This window comes from Pinus tabuliformis, chromosome 4_1 (assembly GCF_031772625.1).
Source record: "Pinus tabuliformis cultivar Carrire ecotype Pingquan chromosome 4_1, CPIR1, whole genome shotgun sequence".
NCBI classification, from domain to species: Eukaryota; Viridiplantae; Streptophyta; class Pinopsida; order Pinales; family Pinaceae; genus Pinus; species Pinus tabuliformis.
The window spans coordinates 318666527-318692010 of NC_142303.1; the positions used below are offsets into that span (position 1 = coordinate 318666527).

At 39.2% G+C, this 25484-nt stretch overlaps 1 protein-coding gene across 1 annotated transcript; it reads left to right on the forward strand.

The window, feature by feature from the left end:
• Window positions 1-20454: 20454 nt before the first annotated feature.
• LOC149175574 (bidirectional sugar transporter SWEET17-like) lies at window positions 20455-22225 on the forward strand. Its single transcript, XM_089421173.1, has 6 exons — window positions 20455-20488; window positions 20664-20700; window positions 20818-21028; window positions 21448-21609; window positions 21779-21898; window positions 21992-22225. Exons 1-6 carry the CDS (start codon window positions 20455-20457, stop codon window positions 22223-22225), a joined length of 798 nt encoding a protein of 265 aa, XP_089277299.1.
• The last annotated feature ends 3259 nt before the right edge of the window (window positions 22226-25484 follow it).

The window sequence follows — 25484 nt, forward strand, 5'->3', positions numbered from 1 at the left end:
TAGATAACATCATGAGCCTAAGAAGCTTATGTAGCTACTACAGGAAAACACACAGTCTTGTAGCATCCTTCATAATCCCTACATGCCTAAATTTGCAACATTAGTCTAAGAACGTTTTGAAGAACATAATACTCTACAAACTCAGAAAATAATCTTGAGTAGCTACAAGATCCCCTATAGGCAGCTACATGATCCTCAATCATCAAAGACAGAAGTTTGACGACTTGAACCAGAGAAATTTGCATCAGTAATAAAAACTAAAAAAAACCTCCAAAGGTAATGAAAGAAATATTGAAGCTTCCAGATTTCATCACCAACAACTTCAGGACCATCAGAAGGAGCTCTGTTAATCACATCAACAATTCCAACATCACCTGCAAAAGAACACCGAACGTAACGATTAGGTGTGGAATACTCTAAACCTCTCTTAAGAACTCATCTTAGCTTAAAAGATGTTATCAATGTATGTAGAAGAAGTATTATGGGCCAAATTTTGTAGATTAGTCTTGGCCATCTTTAGTAGTAAAATCTAATCATATCCCACATTACCCACATGTGTGAAGGAAAAAGGGAACGAGGAGATTATAACTCAAGGAAATGGGACAACATGCCTACTCATCATAAAGTATAGTTTTCAAACATGGTAGGTGGGGTCTAGCTAAAATATCGTGCTTAGCCCATCAACTCAACCACTTACCACATAAGTCGGACAAAAAAATATCATTTTTTATGGAAAATATATTTTAATTCTCTTGGGGGGGCCATTAGTGCTACAGGAGGATGACATAGGCGAGTTATTTCCTTCGAAGGTTCCTACAAGAAGGTGCAAGGTCTGTAAATTGGTGTTATAGGAAAGACACTAGATGCTACAAGAAGATCAATTTTGTAGAAAAAATCCATTTAACCCCAAGGAATAAAGGAGAATCATCAAGAAATGTGTAAGTACGAATTTTCCTTGCCAACATTTTCTAAAAGAAGTTGAAGAACTCTTTCAATTCTCAAAAAAATAACCTGTAATTGCCACAGTTTTTTAATTTCAAGTAAGGGAGACAAATGAATTGTTGATTATTTATTCCATGAGAGTTATAGGATGAAGGAATAGAGAGTATTCAGCTACATTTTGTATTTTCCTTTCTTCTCATCATTATTAAACATACTTTCAATTTTGCCTCTATCTCAACAACCCCCATTTCACATAAAACCTTAGAATCCTATAATAGAGAAACAAAACTCATTGTCCCACTCTGGTAAAAATTTATTAAATCCGTGGGGAAGGATTAAATTGAAGGGAACATAGAAACTTGTCCAAAAGTCATTGCCACCCTGATGTCAAGAAAACTTTTGCAAACTATTAGTGGTCTAGGTTTTTCAAAAATTTCAAGGGCTTTGATGATGAGATTGTCAAGGAATTTTCATTAAACCTCTAGCAACATGAGGGACATGATGCCATCAGTATAGTTCTAGGCCTCACCATTCATTTAATTGAGTAAGCTTTCAGTAGAATCACCACACTTCCAATAGGAAGAAGATGGAGTAAAGAGGAAATATTTGAGGCCATTATAGCAAAGAAATACTTCTTTCTTCACGATGAACAACCCATTGAATAAAAAATTGGAGTAGGGAGGAAGGTCTTACCCGACCCTTGGGATGAAGTAGCCTACCATGTTCTAAAATATATCTCATGTGAGGGGATACTCAGTATTGTGTATTCGAACTAATGTTGGCTCTCTATCAACTCAGATTTGAAATAGAATTTCCTATCTAAGTAAGACTAAGAATCCCTCCTTATTTATTTAATCAAAGAAATGAGCTTGAGGGTGAAAGGAGGAAAGCACCAATATCTAACACATGATAGGTTGATAAAGTTGATAGTCATGGATTCTTTTAAAATGCACCAAAATCCTATTCATTAGGATTCTTTTGTAGATATAGATAGAGAGGCATTTCTAAAGACCCAATCCCAAGCTCAACTAAAACTGGAAGGAGAAACAATAGAAGCAGAACCTAAGGGAGAGGAGGCTAATATTGAAGAAAAATAATCAAAAGGAAAATAAGAAGAAGAAGTGGAGAAGGAAAAAGAAAATACACATACACAAACTAAGGTATAAATAGAGAAAAAAGTGGTTATAGAAGAACTAACTAAGATTGATTTGATAGAATCAGATGGACAAAAGACATAGGAGGCCACTGGAACATCATCCAGACAATCAAAGAAAAAAAGAATGGAAGAGAAAGAAAGCACTCCGAAGGAGAACATATAAGAGGAAATTGTTGCTACTTTAGTAGCTTTAAGTATCCCAACCAAACCTAAAGGAACGAAACCAAGGCAATCCCCCATGTACTTCAAAAGGAGAAAGAGTAATAGGATAATACAAGGCAATCCTTAGCCTCGTTATCCAAATCCCATCACTATTGAAGAATGAGTTAGATAGTAGGAGGAGGAACCTAAGAAAGAAAAGAAACAAGAAGTTGAAATACCTCAAAGAAAATGAATGGAAAATAGCCATAGATCCCACAAAAGATTCTAGGTATCAAGGGGACAATACCTCCAAGAAAATCAACCAAGCTACAATAAGTAATTGGAAAGCTACGTCAATAAATGAATAAGCTACAAGAAGGACCTATAGAGTTGAAAGAATAAAAAAAGGATCTATGGGAGGGTATTGTGATGCTAGAGGAAGAAACGGTGAAGCTATAGGAAGGTACTATGAAGGTACATGAAGAAACTGTGAAGCTATAAGAAGAAATAGAGAAGATAAAAGAAGGGACTACGGGGCTACAAGAATAGAATCCAAAATTACAAGAACTAGACCCCCAACGAGACATCATATATTATTATGCATGGATCGAGGTAGAAAAGATACTCCCTACCAAATTTTCAGATTATCTATTCTTTGAAGTAGAGAAGGAAAGTGCTAGGACTCACAGATGCATGAAGATTTCCAAATCAAAGTGTTTGAAGGTGTGGGTATTATGGAGGATAAAATGAAGAAGATGGGTAGGACATGGCTAAACTCAGGTTTGAGGAAGCTAATATAAGGGACTACCTACAAAAGGAGAATAAAGAGATGAAGGGCCGACTACATGAAAAGGAGGAATGAATTTCCACCATGGTTAGTTTGTCCACGGAATACATACACTGTATAGACCCATAAAAAACATACCCTATGTTCCTCAAAAACTAGTTTTTCCACTTCTAGATTAAAACATTGGCCCAAAAAGGCTCCCTTCCTTTCCAGTTAATCAAGAAATTCATTGATTTTTTCCTTAGGTGTAGCATTGAAGATAGGGCTAAGATGGAAGAATTTTATATGCACAATTTAATATTTCCTAATATGAATGTGTGGGACCCCAAATCTCAGCTAATCAATGTGAAATTGATGGCTTTGGCCTCATAGCCGACCCATGAATATACCAGGGTAGAAGAAATCAAAATAATCATGGTGAAAGAGAAAGACGATCCTTTTTGTATCAAGGTATGATTACAAGCCCCTCGTCTCGTAACTACTAACCATAGGCTTGTAGCAGAAGATCCAAATGTGGTAGTTGTCTATACAGATAAACAAGATAAGTAAATCCTTAAATTTGAAGATACCTTCAAATTGTTGGGATATGAGAGCCTGCAAGCATGCCAAAGAAGGTGGCATACATTTCCATATAGTTTGAGGATAAAGAAATATCATTCACCAGAGAGGTTGAGGAATGCATTAGTAAGAACTACTTTGTATAAAAGAATAGGACAAATATTTGGAGTACACTGGATTAGATTCAAGTTTAGTCTCCCTTTATTATTATACCTTTAGGAGAATAAGGACTAGGTAGAGAAGATCAAGGAATGGGGTGAGATTAAAGAGAATGTAGGATTTCACCCAAAATAGGCTAACCCTTTTGGGATAGATTGGGAGATGAGAGAACCCACTAGGGAAATGAATGAGGTCCAACTAGATGGCTAGGTTTCTCAAATGACAAGCAACATTTTTAGTAGGGGTGTATAATGGGCTTCCCAAATAGGTACAATTTGAAGCCCATCTAACCATCCTTTGGCATGTTTAAACATTTCCTTCTACATTTGATAATGTCCTTTTCAAGCTATAATGCATTCTTAGGAAGGTTAGTATATATTTCCTATATCCTATGGAATAATACATTAAATGTGTAGGATATTGAGGATTCATTGTGCAAATCACATTGAAAACTAGTAGGAGAGTACCATAGAGACTTGTTCCTTGCTACAGGCTAATCACAACTTGGCTAGCTCAAGAGTAGTTACTAATTTCATGTGGCTACGAGAACACTAGGGAAACATATCAACATTTTTTAGCATTTTGGAGAGAAGTAGGCCTCCCTCCAAGAAGGATTCCCCTAAAACACTTTTTGCATAAATAAGAGATCCTAGCATCTTAGCATGGATTCAAGTTCTAGAGGAAATATAATGGTTATTAGAGAAATATATTTATGTCTATCACTTTAGTTGTTATGCTTCATCTATGAGTACTTTTGGAGTTTAATGAAAATAATTTATTTGTTCTCATTCTGAGTTTTCTTTAAGGGACTTGAGTCTCCTTGAGTTGGCACCCAACCCAAGTGCTAGAGCCCCTTCCTTTGCACTTTTCCTTTCCATGCACCTAGCATAGTTGTGATTTTCTACAAATCTTGTTCATGAGAAAGTAATTGTCCTTGCATGGTTTATAAGTGAGCTCCTTCCTAAATCTTGGTTGTGTACCTTGTGATGACAAGCACAAAAATATTTTTCTTTATGCAATAGTAGTCTCCATTATAAATTCAACTCATCCTTTCCACTGTTATTTTGATTTCTGCAATTAGTAGTTTGACAATTGCTTAAACATCTTGCTTTATTCACTGAACATGTACTTTTATTATATATGGGATATATTTTTGAATAGATTGAATTAGCATCATTTTCATGCACTAGAATCATTCATCTCATCAAGTTTCATTCACTACTCTTTATCTCTACAAATTGTCCACATGTTGAAAACTGCCTAACTGAGTTACAGGAATCTTCTAGCCTTGTTTCTTCCCTACATAAGTTACTTAATTGGTTGTGTATGAGCTTGGTAAGGTCCCTCACACCCTTCCATAACATTCAGCCACCTTTTTCACCCTCTAAACCACTCATAGACTCAATAAAAGTGCTTTGAGATGTTTCATGTAGCAAAACAAGGCATTCTATAGCAATATGTAGATTGCTTCATATCACCTCTAGAATTGCATCATAATTTTTTCCTTAATTCCTCATCACTCAAAAATTTCATTTAGACCTTGAATATGGATTTTGGAATATCAAATACCCCTTAGGTACTTTTCTTTTTAGGTGATATTGCTTCTATTGTATGTTAGATAGAAATCAATTTATTTACCTTCAACATTCTTGTGAATTTGATTTGTCTTATTGAAAGTGGAATAGAGTTCACTTTAGTCATTTCCTTGCCTGCAATAGTTTTTGCAAATTAGATTAGGATTTCATTCTATCATTTACTTTGGGCAAACGAGATTAGGGTTTTTATTTTGTCATTTATTTTCTGCAAATCATATTAGCGTTGCTTTTCTTCCATTTAATTTTTGCAATACAATAGGGTCTATTTCAATTATTTCCTTTGCTGCAAGTTATATTTGGTTTATTTGTCATTTATTAAAATTTTCAACTACTTCTTGTAGCATAGTGGTCTTTGTGCATGTTAACTCCTCTTCAATACATCAGTCAGCCTAAGTAGAATATTGCATAATGTACATATAGTACTGATACCTTTTAAGTTTGTGTGAACTTCAGGTTGATAATTAAAGTTTATCACCTTTTTAGTTCCAACAATCTTTTTGTAATATCGAGGCCCATCAGTAAGCTATCAGGGTGTGTTATAAATGGGCCACCAGGAGAAAAGGGGTTCCATTCTATTTGAGTGCATTTTGTTCTGTATAATTGACTAGCAGGTGAGAGTGGATATGAAGAGAGAAAACATAGTGTTTTTGAGCATTTTAGTAGCCTATGGGGTGGAGGCCTTACTTCTTTGTACTTGCATCAATTTTCTATTCAAAATAAGAGAGGAGGGCAACCTTACCTTCTAGCTAGGCTTTCTCCTAAAATCTTTTCTAAGGCTATATCTTTTATTAATTTGTGGATTGTGATTTTTACTTCATTATTCTCTATTTTCTTCATAATTATAATTTACATGGATGTGCAATAAATAATGATTAATGGATCTAGAAATCTAAAGAGAAATTAGCCCTTATAGTGTAGATTTTGGGTTTTGTAATACTTTTTAGTATATTCTTTGTGATGAATTTTCCAATGGAATATCCATGATAGTTTATGGATAAGTATAGATAGAACTCTACTAGTATATAAAATATATAAAATATGATTTAATTCCACTCACGACATGATCTTCTTTATGGATTTTATAAATTATACACCTATATATTAACTTAGAGTCCTATTGATTTCATAGTGTCATTTTTCTATGTCAGGTCTTTATGTGAGGAAATAGCTATATCACAACATTATTTCTAGTAATCTCACATGGAAAAAATGTTGAACACTGCCACAAATGTCTTGCTTCTTGTTCCATTACTAAACCAACTCGTTATCGTTTAGATATGTATACATAATAAGATGTCCTTCTATTCATTATATTTTCATTTAGATTTTCTCTTTGTTTACCAATGACTATGCACCTATACAAATGATAATAATTTCACTAAAATAGATATAATGATCCCTTGTAGGAAGGTTGTCAAATTTATTGACACAATTTGTCTATACTTGATCCATGCTTGATTTCCTTTTAATTTACCATCATCTATTATGTTGGATAATGATCTTAGATTTCTAAGGAATTTTTGCAATTCACTATGGTTAATTCTTGACATTGAGCTTAAGCACTCTTTACACCCTCAAACTATTGGCCATGTAAGAGTAATCAACAAATCATTATCTCATTTATTTCATATATATAATCATGAAATCTCTTGAACCTAGGATAAAAACATACATTTCATTTGACATCCTTATAATAGAGCATTACAATGTTCAACTAAACATGGCCCTTTCTAGAAAAGTTTTGGTTTCAAACCATCCATCCTTATTGGTGTATTATATCTTCAATACTAAATATCATCTACCACACAAATTAGTAAAGAATAAGATAGAAAATCCACCTCTATAAATAAATGCGACCTACCTTGAAGTGGCAAATAAAAAATGTGAATAAAAACATAATGCACACCAAGTACATTGACCTTTCAAAATATATTGATCCAGTTGGATGTTGGTGGCCACCCACCTATCCCATTTGGACCCCCACAACTGTCTCTTTCAGCTTTTTCAGTTTCCTAAATTGTAGCACAGTTTACTATTTTTAGCAGTTTTTCGGGTCCTAAACTTCTGGAGCCATTTTGAGGCCCTAAACGACGTTTTTTGGGAAATCTCGGGCAACATGGGTCCATGGACCCATGTTGCCTCCCAAAGTGGTAGTGCTCGGATAGATCTTTCTAACAAGCTATTGTACGCGTCAAACGGAGATCATATGCCAAAGTTACGACCCCGGGAAATTGATGTACCAATTTCCCCAAACGGGGCCCACAATTTGGCGTTTCATCTTCTAGGGTTAGGTTTCGGGATGTGAAAGGTTTTCCATTATTTCTCAACAATAAATAGGCCTTGGAGCCTCATTGTAACACAGTTCAGAGACATGTAGCCACCACATCTCTTCTCAGAGATAAGCTACCATCTCCCTATCTAGTTTAATTCCATTACTGTTTGTAAGCATATTTCAGTATTTTACATTAATGAAATGAAGTATTATTTCTGCTGCATATTTGTGTTTATGGTTATCTCTATAATTTGTTGCGTTCCTGTTTAATTCTGGATCAGTGGTATCAGAGCAGTCTGCTTTTTCTCTATTTTTCTTTGCATGTCCCCAACAAGGTCGGGATATAAGGAGTTAGGTCTTGAACTGGTCGAACCTTTGCAAGACCAACATCGCAAATCCCAATGGCCTCCCATGGCGGATGAGAAGAAAGACAAGGGGGCAGAAGATCCTATCAAAATCTTGCTCGAAGAAGCCCTCGAGCGACAACAGAACGCGATGATGGACAGCTTTGCCCAGATTCTTTAGCGGCTACCCAGAGGCGACGCATCAGCTTCCAAAAGCTACTCTGGAAATGCCACGCCATTTAAGGTACAAGTTAATTTTGAAATCCCCATATTCGAGGGTCAAATAGATGCAGATGCCATAGATAAATGGTTAAATCTGCTAGAGGGTTATTTTTCTGTTCATGAATTTTCAAGTCGAGAAAATATTGTTTTCGCTCTTCTCAAAGTAGCCCCCCACGTCAAGGACTGGTGGGAAACCTACTGCGAGCAGAAGGATGAAAGTACAGGCTCACTATTTTCAGCCGCACCCACTTAGAATGACTTCCGGGATGCCATGAAGGAGCAGTACTACCCTGTCGAAAGCTATGAGGACAAATACATCAAATGGACCACACTGTGGCAGGGACAAGACCAAGATGTGCCAGAGTTCACAAACATTTTTCATACCCTTCGCACACAGTTGGGTATCAAAGATTCTGAGCTGCATCTGGTACTCAAACACCGCAGCTGCCTGCATAGATACATCCAGGAAGATATGGAGTTCTTGAACATCTCCTCACTCGGCACGGCGTACCGATATGCTGTCAAAATCGAGCAAAAGTTCAAACAGAAGAAGCAAGACTTTGGATCTGCCAATCCGAAGCCCAAAGGACAAAGCCAAGGCGGGGTGACCCAAGACAACCCGTCGAAGCCGCAAGAAAAGAACAACACGATGAAGCCGAGGAAGGACACAGGAAAGTGGTGTGAGTTCCACAAGAGTCCCACTCATAACACAACTGAGTGTCGAACCAAGCAGTCGTTGGTGGCCGAGTTGAAGGCTTCGAAATCAGATACATGTTCCAACCCTGAGCCAGAACCCGACAAGGGGAATGGCAAAGGGAAGCAGATAATTGATGCGGATCCCAGCACCACTGTTGCCACTGCCAAGATCTAGAAAAATGAGTCCAAAAATCCAGAGGAAGGGGAGCGTCTTTTCAACTGACAGATGTGGGTGAAGGGTTCGCCACTGCAATTCATTATTGACAGTGGTAGCCAAAAGAACCTTGTTTTAGCAGAGGTCATGAAGCAGTTGGGCCTACCGACTACACCACACCCGCAGCCATACAGTATCGAGTGGCTTCATGAAGGATGAGATCTCAAAGTTCGCCAGCAGTGCCACCTTTCCTACAGCATCAAACCCTTCATAGACGAGGTATTGTGTGATGTTACACCTCTGGATGTTTGCGATGTACTATTAGGCCAACCATACTTGTGGAGGTGACATGTTGTGTATGAGTCAAGGCCTCGCGCTGTCATTATTTCTTTGGGTGATTCATTATACATGATACAGGAGGTAGCCCCACCTACCGCCACATCTTTAATCACTGCTAAGAAAGGCAGCAAGCTCATCTCCCAGACTAGGAAATTCATCTATCTGGCTCACTCCCAAAGTAAGGGGAAGATCGTTGCTACATCCATGACCCCCACAAAGGGTTCCTCCACGCAGCAGCAGCAAAGGGATACGGTCATGATAGAATACAGGAACAACTTCTCCTCACCCACAGGGGTACCACACAAGTTTCAGGTGGGCGACAAAGTTTGGTTACATCTGCAGAAAGAACGCCTTACAAGAGCCCATCAGAAGCTCCGACCACTCCGACATGGTCCTTACACCAGTACCAAGGCTACAGGCAACAATGCTTTGAAGCACAGCATTCCTCCATTCCTTCGCTTGCACCGGGTGTTCAATGTGGACCATCGTCGACCATGCTTCCCACCATTTCTGGTCACATCAGAGATTACAGAATAGCTCACCAAAGACCCAGCTCAACATAAGCTTCCTCATCTTAGGGAGGAACTCAATGCAATGGGGACCATTTCTTCCTAAGGGGGGAGAAATGATCCAGGTGGATGTTGGTGGCCACCCACCTATCCCATTTGGACCCCCACAACTGTCTCTTTTAGCTTTTTCAATTTCCTAAATTGTAGCACAGTTTACTATTTTTAGCAGTTTTTCGGGTCCTGAACTTCCGGAGCCGTTTTGAGGCCCTAAACGACATTTTTTCAGGAAATTTGGGGCAATATAGGTCCTCCCAAAGTGGTAGTGCTCAGATAGATCTTTCTAATGAGCTATTGTACGCATCAAACGGAGATCGTATGCCAAAGTTACGACTCCGGCAAATTGATGTAGCAATTTACCCAAACAGGGCCCACAATTTGGCGTTTCATCTTCTAGGGTTAGGTTTCGGGATGTGAAAGGTTTTCCATTGTTTCTCAACAATAAATAGGCCTTGGAGCCTCATTGTAACATAGTTCAAAGGCATGTAGCCACCACATCTCTTCTCAGAGATAAGCTACCATTGCCCTAGCTAGTTTAATTCCATTACTATTTGTAAGCATATTTTAGTATTTTACATTAATGAAATGATGTATTATTTCTGCTGCATATCTGTGTTTATGGTTATCTCTGTAATTTGTTGAGTTCCTGTTTAAGTCCGGATCATATATGACTATATTTGGTTAAAATTGAAAAAAAAAGATTTAATGGTCCTCATTAAAAGATTAATACCTCTTCAATATAATCCTTATTCAATATAATCCTTACTCCATTATCAAAGAAAAAGGTGATAATTCTTTCCAAATTAATATACCATCTTATTTGCAAATACATCTAGTCTTCAATATTGTCAATTCAAACCTTTCTATCCACCCTTGTTTAAATTAAAACCTAAAATTCCATTTCCTATTTATTTCGATAAAAAAGACTTAACACCAATCTAGATAACTCATGTCTACTCAATAAGAAGTTATTCTATTGTTCATAATTGTTTAAACCAAACAATTTCCGCTTAAAAATGAATTGGTGCACCCTTAGTGTCACACCCCTACACCTGCGGTAGTCTTTCAACCTCTTATAGCGAGGTGCAGCAGTACCAATCATTTTCTTTTCACCAATACTTACGATTGTAGACTACGCCTAACATTCCATACTTAGTTTATTTTTCATTACCAAGTATTATTATGTTTCCTTTATACAAGTGAAAGCCCATAACATTCACATAAACAGCATTATACAAGAGAAATGCACAATAGTATAAAGGGAGGGGCAACTCCCTGCAATATGAGTCTGCCCGAATCAATATATTTAATCTTCTTTTACAAGTACAAGTTAAATCTTGGGAAACCCAAACTTTACACTTAGCCAATTTTCAAACTTCGGCAAACTTGGTTGCCCAACTCGTCGGCGCCTCCGCACAGTCATCGCACGACTCACCAACCCTTCGTTCACCTCGTCGCACGATAGTGTTGTTTGCCCAACTTGGGCGCGTCTCGTCGTAACCAAGTTGCCACACACAGGTGCCTCCGCATGAATCACACCTTCGTTCACAATCTCAACACTTCACCGTTTCCTCCGTTTTGTTGTGCACGGCGCGCCCTACCCGGGTTGCCCGTCTACACGATTCTTCGCTCTAGCGTGCACGGCGCGCCCTCGCCCGGCCGCCTGTCTGCACGTCTACCCGTTTAACCAACTTCGTTCACCCGAGTCACCACATGCCTTCACCTAAGTCGCCACACGACTTCACCCAGTTCGCCCGAACGACCTCACCCGGGTCGCCACATGACTTCGCTCGGGTCGCCCGAACGACCTCACCCAGGTTGCCACACGACCTCGCCCAGGTCGCCCGAACGACCTAGCCCGAGTTCTGCCTGAACGACCTTCCTGAACAAATTTTCTGAATGACCTTCCCGAACGACTGTCCGAACAACTTTCCCAAATGACTATCCGAACGATTTTCTCGAACGACTGTCCGAACGACTTTCCCGAATGACTGTCCGAACGATTTCCCCGAACGACTACCCGAACTATTTTCCCGAACGACTATCCAAACGACTTTCCTGAACGAGTTTACACCCGAGTTCCACCCATCGTGCGAGCTCATCCACGCATTGTAGAACTCCTTATTCGAACTCGTGTTGATTGAATGATGGTCGTTTGCCTCCAAACGACCTCCAATATATACGTGTGGGTGGCGGGTTGTGTCACCCGGCCGACCTGCACCAAACGCCCAAGCCGACTTGTTCAACATGTGTTGTTTCACCCAAGAGGATGGTCGGCACGCCCAACTCATGGGACCGCCCCCTGAACTCACCTAACACCTTATAAACTCGTTTCTTGGCTCGTTTCATTTCATATTTTACATGCACTTCGCACGGTGGAGTTGCCCTGCCCGTCACACGGACGGCAGGTCCTAACATCCTCCCCCACTGGAAGTCATTGTCGTCCTCAACAATATCTCATCCCGACAACCATCTGTCACCAAGATCACCATACTAAGGTATACAACCCATCGGTATGTCATACATCGGAAATCATCTCAATCCATGATCATCAACCACCCTGTCACAATCTCCACATGCTGCTCCCCATCGTGGAAGGCTGGTCCCCCCATCTCAAGCTACATGCTTCTTGCAACATATCGTGTCGACCTCATCATGTATCGTCCTCATGTGAACTGCTGCCATGATACCCCAACACAATGCTAACACATATCTGTACACTGGATCCCCTCATGTCTTAACTATTCAGGTAGCTAATCCAACTGTCACACTCAAACCATGAGAATGCACATCCTCATGCCACCATCAGTTGTTTCTCAGAACATCCCGTCACATCCTCAACTCGACCAAGAATCCATCTCCATACAAGTAAGCCATGCTCAGGTCCATGAAGTAGTCCTCATCTCATCTGCAACATGTTGTCCATGGTGTCTCGTACTAATGTGCTACATGAAATCAGCCACATCTACCCCAACATCATCATCCATATGTGTACCTCCTCAATATGAAGAGACCATCTCATCAATCTCCGACCCTCGATGTGCCACATCCAGGTCCATGAAGCAACATCCATCATATCTGCAATGTGCCATCCCTCAAGTCTGCCATAGAAACAAGTATATACCTGTCTCATCTATCCATGTGCTACCTATGATCATAGATCAATCAAGTCTCATGTGTCAAAAGTGGTTGAGTCTCAGCTCAACCCATGCCTAAGTGTTGACACCAAGGCATCATCATCGTTGTAACTCCATCACTCCAAAGTCTGTCATATCGATCTTCCACATCAAGTCACTCTTCCAAGCCATTCCCATACATGTAATTGAAAGTATGCACCCCATCCTGCATCAAAGTCTCTGACCTCAGCTCCTTAATGCATTAGATCCTCCAAGTCCACCATATATGAAGTCCCCAAAAGTTACAACAATCTCATGTCATCATGAGCTCCATAAGCCATCCCCAACCAACATCTCAGCAAGCATACAAGTCTCGGCCCAAAGGTCTCTACAAGATGCCTCAGCTCTCCATGTAGTAGGAATGCTCAATAGTCTACTCACAATTCCATCCAAGTCCATGGCCTTGTTGTACAAGAGTGCACAATCTCTCCATCGGTTCATAAATAATAAGTCTCCACGTCACACCAGCAAATCCACCAGCACAACATCCCTGCTTTAGCACTCCTCATTGGATGCCCATAAGTGACACCTCTTCAAGTGCTCCTGCATCATGTCCCTGCATAAGACTGCCATGCTCCATGTCTCCAACCTGATGTCCATGACTAAGTTGCCCATGTAGTCCAACCAAGTAGATCCATCACAATGATCAGTCATCCTCATCCAATTCTGAAATCTTCGGTCTAGTGAACTCGGTCACCCAACCATATCATTGTCACATCATGAGTCCCTTCCATCATAGCGCCCCCACTAAAGGTTCCACCAAGACTTTCTCTTGGTCTCGGCCATGAGAAGTCCACCCAAGTATCATCATACCTCAAGTGTGTGCCCTTCTCCAATCTGTCCATGAGTCATGCCGGGCACTTAGCCAATTCTCCATGTGGCTAAAGCATGACCCATTCCTCCGCAATGATCATCATGTTCCTCCCTTGTCACGGGCCTTTGTACCTTCTGCGATAAGGTCACAAACAACCCCAACAAGTCCTGCAACTGTCAACAATCCTTGCTTCTCCATACAAGGTTTCACCATAGTCATCCATGGTAAGATCCTCCCTAGCATCGGCAAACTGATTTTTCCCTTCCTTGCATACGGTCCATCCACCAAATGCTTAAATGAAACACAAGTATAAATACTTACTTCATCATCATCATGAGGCTCCTCCATGTGAGTATCCTCATCCATCCATGTCTGCAAACTGCACGATCCTGGTCCAACTTGATCAACCTCAAGTTCATCCTCCATCGTTGGCACATCTGCAACATCCTTAGCTATCACGGCTTCCTCTTCCTTATCAGCACAATCTACAACTTCACCCTGCTCTATTGTTTAAACAAGTTGAAGAAGTTCGTCTTCAACATTCTTTTCCAAGACTTCAAGTCCTTTTCGAATCAAGGGGTTCTCTTCTTTCATACGCTTCAACTTGTATAAGGTAAGCAAGAGCTTCCCTTTCCATTCTTCCAAACCTGCCATGCCTTGTCGTTCAGCTTGGCCCAAGCACTAAGCTTCACCTCTGCTAAACCTGTTTCACCATTCACCTGAATCACCCTAATATTCCACCTATCACCTGCAAAACTTGAGCTTCCTTCCAAGTCTTTGGTCTTTGTAGAATCAACTCCTTGATTCAGTTCACCAAGTTTCCTGCAAAACTTGGACCAGCTCTAATACCACCTGTCATGCTTGTACACCAGCGGTAGTCTTTCAACCGCTTATAGCGAGGAGCGGCACTACCAATCATTTTCTTTTCACCAATACTTACGATTGTAGACTATGCCTAACATTCCATACTTAGTTTATTTTTCATTACCAAGTATTATTTTATTTTTCATTACCAAGTATTATTATGTTTCCTTTATACAAGTGAAAGCCCATAACATTCACATAAACAACATTATATGATGATGATGATGATGATGATGATGGTTAACGTCCACTCAGACCAAATTGGTCTATCGGACCTACAATTTTCTTAATTTTTACTTGTCTGGCTCCTCGTCTTTCTTGGCGAGATTGGTGTTGTAGCTTTCTTTCTTTTCTCTACGGTCTTCCAACTTCCTTTGTCTTGCATCTCCTTCATCTCTTCTGGTTCTTGGGACATTGGTGTCTTAGCTTCGCGATCTATTGTGTTTGTTCTTTTGAAAATAGTCGGAGAAGAAGTTTGGTTTAGGAGATCTGCTTTGCTGTTAAATGAAGATTTATTTTCTACGGTATTCAAATCCTCATAATTGTTGATTTGTTGGGGCGGGCTTTCTCCTTGCTTGTTTTGAGAGTTGTTTCCTTCTTCCTTGATTTCTTGTGACTCATTTTCTCTAGAATATTCTTCTTCTTTGATGACAGTGTAGTGTTCTTTTTGTGCTCCTTCCCACCATGTAGATCTGTGGTGGTTTTTTCTAGCAAAATTTTTCTCAGAGGCTTTTGGGCAATTTTTGGCTAGATGCCCCGTCTCAAAGCCCGATCGACATCTGAAGAGGACACTTTCATAATCAAGCTTCTGGTTCCACACATAGTCTTTACTTGTTAGGTTTATTTCAGCTGGGAATCCGGCGCTGAAATCCATTTCCACACAGATGCGTGCATAGGTGGTTCTGGCATATTCCTCTGTTTCTGGGCACCTGCAGTAAAATTTCCCAATTGCATTTCCGATGGCCTTTAGCGAGGAGAGATTCCAGAGATGCAAGGGTAGGCTTGGCAATCTCACCCAAACTGGTGCTGAGGTTATCACTGCTGTAGAGGGATCGAATGATGGGTTCCATGGCTTCATGAATAGGCCTGATTTTTCCCAAAACCAAGGGCCGGAATCTAGAATACATTGTCTGCTTTCAGGATTTTCAAAATCTACTATAAAGAAACCTCTAACACAGGGGTAGATATTAATTTCATCAGAAATGATAGGCTTCCATACCTCCGAGATCCAATTGTGGAGTGCTATCAGCCGCGGCCAAAAACCATTGAACCGGCAAATTAGGGCACTTTCGGAGAACTTCAAAGCTTCATCGAGTGAGTCCTGGACCACTTGGATAGTGGGAGTTGGGGCTTCACTCACGATATGGGTAGGAGATTGCCCTCCAGAGGCGAATGAGCCACCAGTTATTTTTGCGAAGCTCGGAGCCATATTTTACTTGCTCGTAGAACCCAGCCGCAGACAAATAAGACAGAAGATAAGATTAGATCTAGATCTGACCGCAGAAATTAGCCGCCTAGATCTAGCCTCAGATCTAAAACCTATCCGTGAAATAAACTGTAAATGCGAGCAGGCCCCAGATCTATACCGCAGATCTGCACCAGATCTATACTGCAGATTCAATTCAATGCCGCAGATCTATACCGAAAGCTAAAGAAAGATCTCTTCCCAATTGTGGGAGAAGGTATTAATATAAGAGAAATGCACAACAATATAAAGGGAGGGGCAACTCCCTGCAATATGAGTTTGCCTGAATCAATATATTTAATCTTCTTTTACATGTACAAGTTAAATCTTGGAAAACCCCAAATTTACACTTAGCCAATTTTCAAACTTCGGCAAACTCGGTTACCCAGCTCGTCGGTGCCTCCACACAGTTGCCGCACGACTCACCAACCCTTCGTTCACCTCGTCGGACGATCGTGTTGTTTGCCCAACTTAGGCGCGTCTCGTCGTAACCAAGTTGCCACACACAGGCGCCTCCGCACGAGTCACACCTTCATTCACAATCTCAAAACTTCACCGTTTCCTCAGTTTTGTCATGCACGACGTGCCCTACCCGGGTCGCCCGTCCGCACGATTCTTCGTTCCAGCGTGCACGGCGCACCCTCGCCCGGCCGCCCGTCTGCACGTCTACCTGTTCACCCAACTTCGTTCACCCGAGTCACCACACGCCTTCACCTGAGTCGCCACACGACTTCACCCGGTTTGCCCAAACGACCTCACCCGGGTCGCCACACGACTTCGCCCGGGTTGCCCGAACGACCTCACCTGGGTCACCACACGACCTCGCCCGGGTCGCCCGAACGACCTCACCCGAGTTCTGCCTGAACGACCTGCCTAAACAACCTTCCTGAATGACTTTTCTGAACGACCTTCTCGAACGACTTCTCGAATGACTGTCCAAACGACTGTCCTGAACGACTGTCCGAATGACTTTCCTGAATGACTATCCGAACAATTTTCCCGAACGACTGTCCGAACGACTTTCCCGAACGACTGTCCGAACGATTTCCCCGAACAACTGCCTGAACGATTTTCCCAAACGACTGTCCAAACGACTTTCCTGAACGAGTTTACACCCGAGTTTCACCCGTTCTGTGGGCTCATCCACGCACTGCAGAACTCCTTATTCGAACTCGTGTTGATCGAATGATGGTCGTTTGCCTCCAAACGACCTCCAATATATACGTGCGGCTGGCGGGTTGTGTCACCTGGCCAACCCACACCAAACGCCCAAGCTGACTCGTTCAACATGTGTTGTTTCGCCTAAGAGGATGGTCGGCCTGCCCAACTCATGGGACAGCCCCCTCAACTCGCCCAACACCTTATAAACTCATTTCTTGGCTCGTTCATTTCATATTTTGCACGCACTTCGCACGGTGGAGTTTCCCTGCCCGTCGCACAGACCACAGGTCCTAACACTTAGACACTTATAGATTAGTTTCCTTGATTACATCTTAAATCAATTTAATCCACTTCCTCAGGGTGGTTGAAAATTATTAAAAATTATTAATGACACATTAGTTTAGGTCTCTTCTTTTATTGTTATGCAAAGAAATAATAAACAAAAATAAATTATAATTGACCACTCCATTATAAATTTGTGAACCTACGAGAATTAGAGAATTTGATTGATTTTGAAGTGTGAGCTTTATTCTATTCATATTTCTAAATAGTATAATAATAAGTTAAATATTTGAGAGTCTATCTTCTAATAACACATAATCATACATGTAACTAATTTTATTAAATATTATATATAATCATGTCTTACTAATAATAAGAAGCATTATATTTTATTCTTACTCACAAATTTACCCTATAATAAGTTGAAGGTTTTGTTGAATTCATATTTACCCTATTTATTCCTTACCAACATTCGTTGTAAAATGCCAAACAGTATGCTTTTGTTAATTATAATATTTGTATTTTTACTAATTTAACTAAATAGTATTATACATTATTAAATATTAAACTATCAAATAGGTTATAAAATATTTGGTAGTTTATTTTTAATCTCATTTATCACTAATTTTATTATTATTATTATCTAATTTTAAAGTCATAGCCAAATCAGACACTATATTGGTATATGACACCCCCTTGTTTTTGGGACAACGGACCCAACTTCGTGCACGGTCTACCGACTTCTACGAAGGCATATATGCTCTACCCCTCTCGTTTTGAACCTATAACCATTTAGCAAGAAACACATTCTCTTAACCATTAGACCCACTCAAAGTGTATAACCCTATATAAGCTTATTTTGATTAAGAATAAAGAACATTATGTTTTATTTATACTCACCGATTTATTATTATAAAATATTGAACACTCTTACCATGGTTACTTTTATTAACTTCTACATTTGATTCTCATACTTTACATATAAATTATAATCATTCGAGAAATTAAAATTAATCTTTTGGTGATAATGCATTTCAAAAAAACCAACCCCCTTGTTTGTGGGACAAGGGACTCAGTTCCCCATAGGTCTACCCACTTCTGGGCAGGATATACAAAGGCATACATATGCTACCCCCTGTGCTTTTGAACTCGTGACCTTTTAGGAAGAAACACATGCTCTTAACTGCTATTTTGATTGTCATACTTCACATGCTATTTTGTTTGTGCGACAAGGGACTCACTTCCGCACAGGGTCTACCCACTTTTGGACAGGATCTACAAAAGCATACATACTCTACCCCTCTGGTTTTGAACCCATGACCTTTTTAGAAATACTCTTAATCATTAAACCCACTCAAAATGTATAACCTTGTATAATCTTATTTTAATTTAGAATAAAGAAACTTTATATTTTATTTACACTGACCAATTTATTATTACAAAATTTTAAACTTGGTTATTTTTATTAACCAATATATTCGGTTTTCATTTCTACTTATAAATTATAATCATTTGAGAAATTAAAAATAATCTTTCGGTGATGATGCATTTCAAAAAACACAATCAGGGTTCCTTTTATTAACCGATATATTCGGTTCTCATATTTGGAGAGATTGCATTTCAAACAAAAAAAACCAACCACTAAAAAGAGATTGACAAGACTATTATAAATATTTGTTTAATTCCTTATTTAAAAATAATTTATTTATTTTTGGTGATAATGCATTTCAAAAAACAAAAAAAACCAACCTCTAAAAAGAGATTGACAAGGTGATTGATAAATATTTGTTTAATTCCTTATTGATAAATATACTATTACTTTTTTAGTGATAGATATTCCTTTTTAGCTTTAGATATTCCTTTTTAGCTTTTTGCCTTCCAGCCATTTATCAATTTCTTCATGAATAATCCTGTGATTTATTGACAGCTCCGTTTTAGGACATTCCTTTTGTTTACTCCAAATTCAATGGACATGTTCAAGGAGCTCTGATACCAGTTGATGATTTATTGACAACTCCGTTTTTGGATATTCCTTTTGTTTACTCCAAATTCAGTGGACATGTTGAAGGAACTCTGATACCAGTTGATGGAACTGACTCACTGAAGTGAAGTGAGCTTAATCATTTCCTTCACAAACATAGAAATTTATACACCCATATAGCCGTAGATTATCTGCCATTATTTCTTCAGCCACTCCTGCCGACTCACTCCGCCGCTTGCCGCCGACTGCCCTCTACCGCCGTTACAAGAACAGGGTTGGTCGGCGTCCTGATTAATATTCTAACACATGTTGATTCATCATGTGAAAAGTAATCCAGTGGGCCTTGCCGTTTTTAGTGCTGACATGCATGGCCAACCAGACGATAATTCTATTCAAATAACAAATAAGGAAATCGACCACGATATTCTCGAACTGTGGAAGAGAGATCATACCTTCCCACTTGGGATCCTACCTTTCCACTTTGGAAACTCCATATCGATAAAGCAGTGGTGGTGATGAAAAGAGATGAGGAGGAATAACAGCGGAGTGACAGGTATGCTGTGGGAGCTTTATTCAGGGCATCTAAATGGCCCACTATGTCATTTACGGTAGCTTTCTTTTCGAAGTCCTGATCTGCCAAATCTAACGTGAACGTGGCTCGTTCTGTCTCCGAAATTGTCGGTTGGAATATTCACCGCGTGTATATTAGACCATCAGTCTGCACAAGGCTAACTGCATAGTACGCTCAAAAGAAACAAAGAATTTGGAATTCTCGTGAGCATGGCAGGCCTGAGTTTCGTTTTTGGTGTTATAGGTGAGACTCCTGGTGGATTAAACGCAACTCTGTGCTTCAGTGATTCGAATTTCTTTCTTATTTATAAATAACCACTACTTAAGATTTCATGTGTGCTATTAAATTAGTTTGAGAAATTAGACTGTGATGTCATCCTGCTGATTTATTTGAAGCTAACTTGGGCAAAATGGTGCAGGAAATGTGATATCGATCCTCGTTTTCATCTCGCCCGTGTAAGTGCTGAAATGTTTTAAATAGTAAAGTTTCTAGAAACTCTGGGTTTCTAGCAACTTCGAGTTTTTAAGGTGCTCTAGTCAGTTTTGTAAGTTTCATTATGTTCTGATTGACAGGAAGACATTTTGGTGTATAGTGAAGAATAATTCCACGCAGGACTTCAAATCTCTCCCTTATATCTGCACATTGTTGAGCACTTCTCTGTGGACATATTATGGATTAATCAAGCCAGGTGGACTGTTGATCGCTACTGTTAATGGCGCAGGCGCTGCATTGGAAGCAGCTTATGTGATTCTCTACATAATCTACGCCCCAAAAGAACGTAAAGTAAGTGTTAGAGTATCAAGGGTGGGCTGAAAAGTGGGAGGGTAGTTACATGTTATTTCATTTATATTTATATTAGCACAATTAGTTAGTTGAATAAACTTAATATCAGATATTCTTATTTCTAGTTATTAGGAATATTTTACAATCTTGTGAAATTAATTGTTTTACCTTGTTGCTGTTAATTTGGTTAATTCGATTCTAATATACTGAATTTGCAATCCTGGGATAAGTTCAGAGTTAACCGCACAACGCACTTTATTATTAATTTTATATGATGAATGTAAAATATCTTGTAGACTTCCTTTAATATATATATATACATATTCACACATGTCACAAAATTTAGGTTCTAGTTAGTATTTTGTTATCGTACTCTGCAACGCAGGATATTCATATTCATAATTGCTGTTGTTATGAAGTTCAAGACTGTTCTGCTGGTGCTGCTTGTGGATATAGTATTCTACGTTGGTGTGTTTATGGTCACTTTCTTGGCACTGAACCAACATATGAGAGTAACTGTAATTGGAGTTCTATGCGTGTGCTTAACGTTAAGCATGTATGGTTCCCCGCTAGTAGTCATGGTAAGCTTATTTTTCTACAATTTAAGTTCAGAAAAAGCTTCCAGAAACAGCTTCGCAGATATTTTGATCTGTCATTGGACTCTATACTGAGCTGCCAATAAGTGAGGAAAATTAATGCAGTTTCTAATTTTGTTAGTTTACGTTTTCCCCTGCGTGTGAATGGTAACAGAGAACAGTCATAGCTACTAAAAGCGTGGAATTCATGCCGTTTTTCCTGTCATTCTTCCTGTTTCTCAACGGAGGTGTCTGGGCAGTCTGGGCAGTGCTTGAACAAGACGTGTTTGTTGGGGTTAGTGATAAATTTTTCATTGGCATTTGATTTAGATAGAATATATAATGATGTGAATGATTCAAGCAAATCTACTGCTGCTGAAAATTACAGATCCCGAATGGAATTGGCTTCGGACTGGGAGCTGCACAGCTACTGTTGTACGCGATTTATAGAAAGGGAGAGCCCAGGCTACAAGGAATCAAAGAAGAAGACGTAAAGAGTATTGGCTTAAAACATGTGGCTAGGGATATCGAGATAGGTGTTGGAGATGAACTATATTCAGACTATATTGCTGGTTCTAAGTCCCATCCCAACAATCTGCAAATGGGGCCCAGTCTTCCTTAAGGGAAATCAACTAAGTATCGTTTGCAATGTAATTTTTGGATCAATAAATCTTCACCCATAAAGCACCCCATATTTTTTCTGATCTATAGATTGTTTACCATGATGAACTAATAAAAAACTTTGAATCCTTGCTCGCACATCTATCTCCTATAGATATAGGAGAGACGGAATGTTTTTATGCATACGAGTATTGCCTAAAATATTCCACAAAAGAAACTAAAAATTTTGAATCGAGAATTAAAACATGTTGAAATTGTAATTTCAACTGCAGCGACAGTTGAACAGTGCAGCTCATTTATTTCCAGCAAAACTGCTTGTTTCCATCGCATCGCTTTTCACAAGTTGGCGGTATTTTTTCAAACGGTTCCGATCACATTACTTTCCAAAACCGCTTTTCATTGGAACATAATGTTCGTGTAGTTTGACCGAGCAATATCTATTCGATTGAAAGGAAGGATGAGCACCGTTGATTGAAACTAAAGTTGCATACAGCCCTGCACCATGGACATAACGTGAAGTTCTCATTTTGACCACCAATAAAACAAAGAAATGAAATTAATTGTGTTCGGTAGAATATAGGTAAATGTTTTTAATTTTATTAGTTTTTTAACTCACGCGATGTATGGGCATAGAAAAACGCATTGTTATGTTTTATTTTTTTTAGTTGTTCAGTTTACTTATGCAATGTGAAGCTTGCGGTAGCAGGAAGGAAAAATTTTGTGCATAGTAGTGCGAATATGAAATGTAAAATTTTGTGCATAGTAGTGCGAATATGAAAAGTTGTAATTAATGCGCGTGAATGAGTTTTTACACACGTGTGAAGTAAATATATTATGTTTTGTTGGTTAATATGAAATGTAATGTGCAGTAGCAAATGTAAAAGAAATTTTTCTTACAACAATAAATGTAAGAAATTTTTACACATAGTAGTGTAAAATTTCAAAAAGAGAGAGTAATTTTTTTTTGGAAGTTCTTGGAGAATCCCTCTGTGAGAGGAAGAAATTTGTATCAGAAAGTTTTTATTAATGAATACAAAGTTTTATTGTGCATCTGAAATACTCTGTTCTGTCCAGAAACAATTTAGCTTCCCTGTGTTAAGATCCTATGGAGAAAACAAAGCATTGTTCTTTGTTCTTTTGTGTTTGGAATTATCAGAAATTCCCAACAGTGGTATCAGAGCTTGTCCAGGCTCTTTGAAGGTGTCAAAGAAGCTGAAAGAAGGGTTTCTTGTTGCAGCAGTTTTTCCAGCAAAGTGAAGACTCAGTCAAAAAAAAATCTAAGGTATTTCTGAAGCTAGTTTTTTTGTGTTGTTGTTGAAGACAGTCAGTGATTTTTAAATACACAGTCAAATATTTGAAGCACAGTTAAGAGTGCAAGAATGGCTCGCTCAAGCACCAGCACTAGCATGGGTATCTTTAATACTCAGCTCCCACAGTTTAATGGGAAAAACTATGACTATTGGGCAATAACCATGAAAGCTTTGCTTGCCTCACAAGACTTATGGAATTTGTTGAGGATGGATTTGAAGAGCCAACAGATGAAGATGAGTTTAATAACTTGACACAGGCAGAGAAAGATCTGTTAAAGAGCTATAAGAAGAAGGATTCTAAAGCCCTCTCATTTTTTTATCAAGCAGTGCATGAGAGTGTGTTTCCAAGGATAGCAGCAGCCAAGACATCCAAAGAAGCATGGCAAAATCTCAAGACAGCCTATCAAGGCATGGAGAAAGTGAAGACAACAAAACTACAGTTGCTGAGGAGATATAAAAGAATCTATGCATGAAGGATTCAGATAATATTGACTTATTCTTCGCACATGTGATTGGTCTGGTCACACAAATAAAATCTCATGGAGAGATTCTTGAAGAAAGGAGGATTGTGGAGAAACTATTGAGGGTCTTACCCTCAAAGTTCGATGTGATTGTCACCACCATAGAAGAGACAAAGGATCTCACAAACTCCACAATTGATGAACTACATGCATCACTGATAACACATGAGCAGAGATTGATTAGAAATGAAAACTCATCTCTAGAGCATGCCTTCAAGGCCCAGATGTCATTTGGAAGAGGAAGAGGTCAAGGCAGTGGAAACAAGAGAGGAAGAGGTAGAGGCCAAAATAGAGGTGGAAGAAACAACCCAGCGAATGCTCAAGGAAGAGGCAGCAATCTAAATCAGAACCAAGGCCAAGGCAGCAGTCAACAAAGTGGACAACATCATGCTCAAAGACAAAGGTATGAAAAATCCAATGTCCAATGTTATTATTGTAAAAAATGGGCATTATGCAAATGAATGTAGGAAGAAGCAGCATGATATGAGTAATAGAACTAGTGCAAATCTCACTAGAGAAAATATCAGCCAAAATAATTTGTTTTTAGCTTGTAATATGACTGAAGAAAAGAGTGGAGATGTGTTAGCTACCTATACCAATAGGTTTCATTTTTCATGATTGGCAGGGGAAGTGCCAATATGATCTACTTTGGTGATGCAAAGATCTCATATTTTGTGGAAAACACATTTCTACAGTTGTTTGATGTAGTCCTACTTCTGAATGGGTGATCCAACAGTCTAAGCTAGGTCATGCCATGTTTCAATTTTTGTTGTAGATTAGAGAAAGAAATCTGTCCAAACTGTTCAATCTTGGCAGATAAGTAGTTAGGTAGAGAATGAAGGTTCCCAACTGTTTAATCTGGGGCCTTGGAAGTAATAAGGCTAGCCTTAGATAGAAAATCAAAAGAAAATGCCAAAGGAAAAGAAAAGGCACATGAGGGTTTGCAAGTCTAAGTGCATCCTCCTTGAAGTAAAAAAAAATGCTAGGCAATAGAATGGGTAGGTAGATGGGGTTGCAGAAGCATGATTTCTTTCATATCACTGGCCTAAGCAAAGGAAACACATGGTGTCAGTGCAGATCTTCCTATTTAGCAGTTTTGCAGCAACAAAATGAAGCATGTCTAACTTCCCAATCATCCCCCATCAAACTCTTTGCTAACATCCCAATACCACCTTTGTTCATGAGATAAATCAAACTCATTGATCGATCCTCGTTGCATAAAGAGCTACATTTCCTGTCTAAAAATCTTTTCATTTTGATCTACTCCCTGACTAAGTTTGTTTCCTAAAAAACTTAGTATCTATCACTTCCCATTCATATTCCCCTCCAATACTAACTACTAACTCTATCTACATTTAACTCCCTATGTTCCCCTTTCCCTATTACCATAACACTATTGTGTATAAAAACCCAAAATATGTATATATCC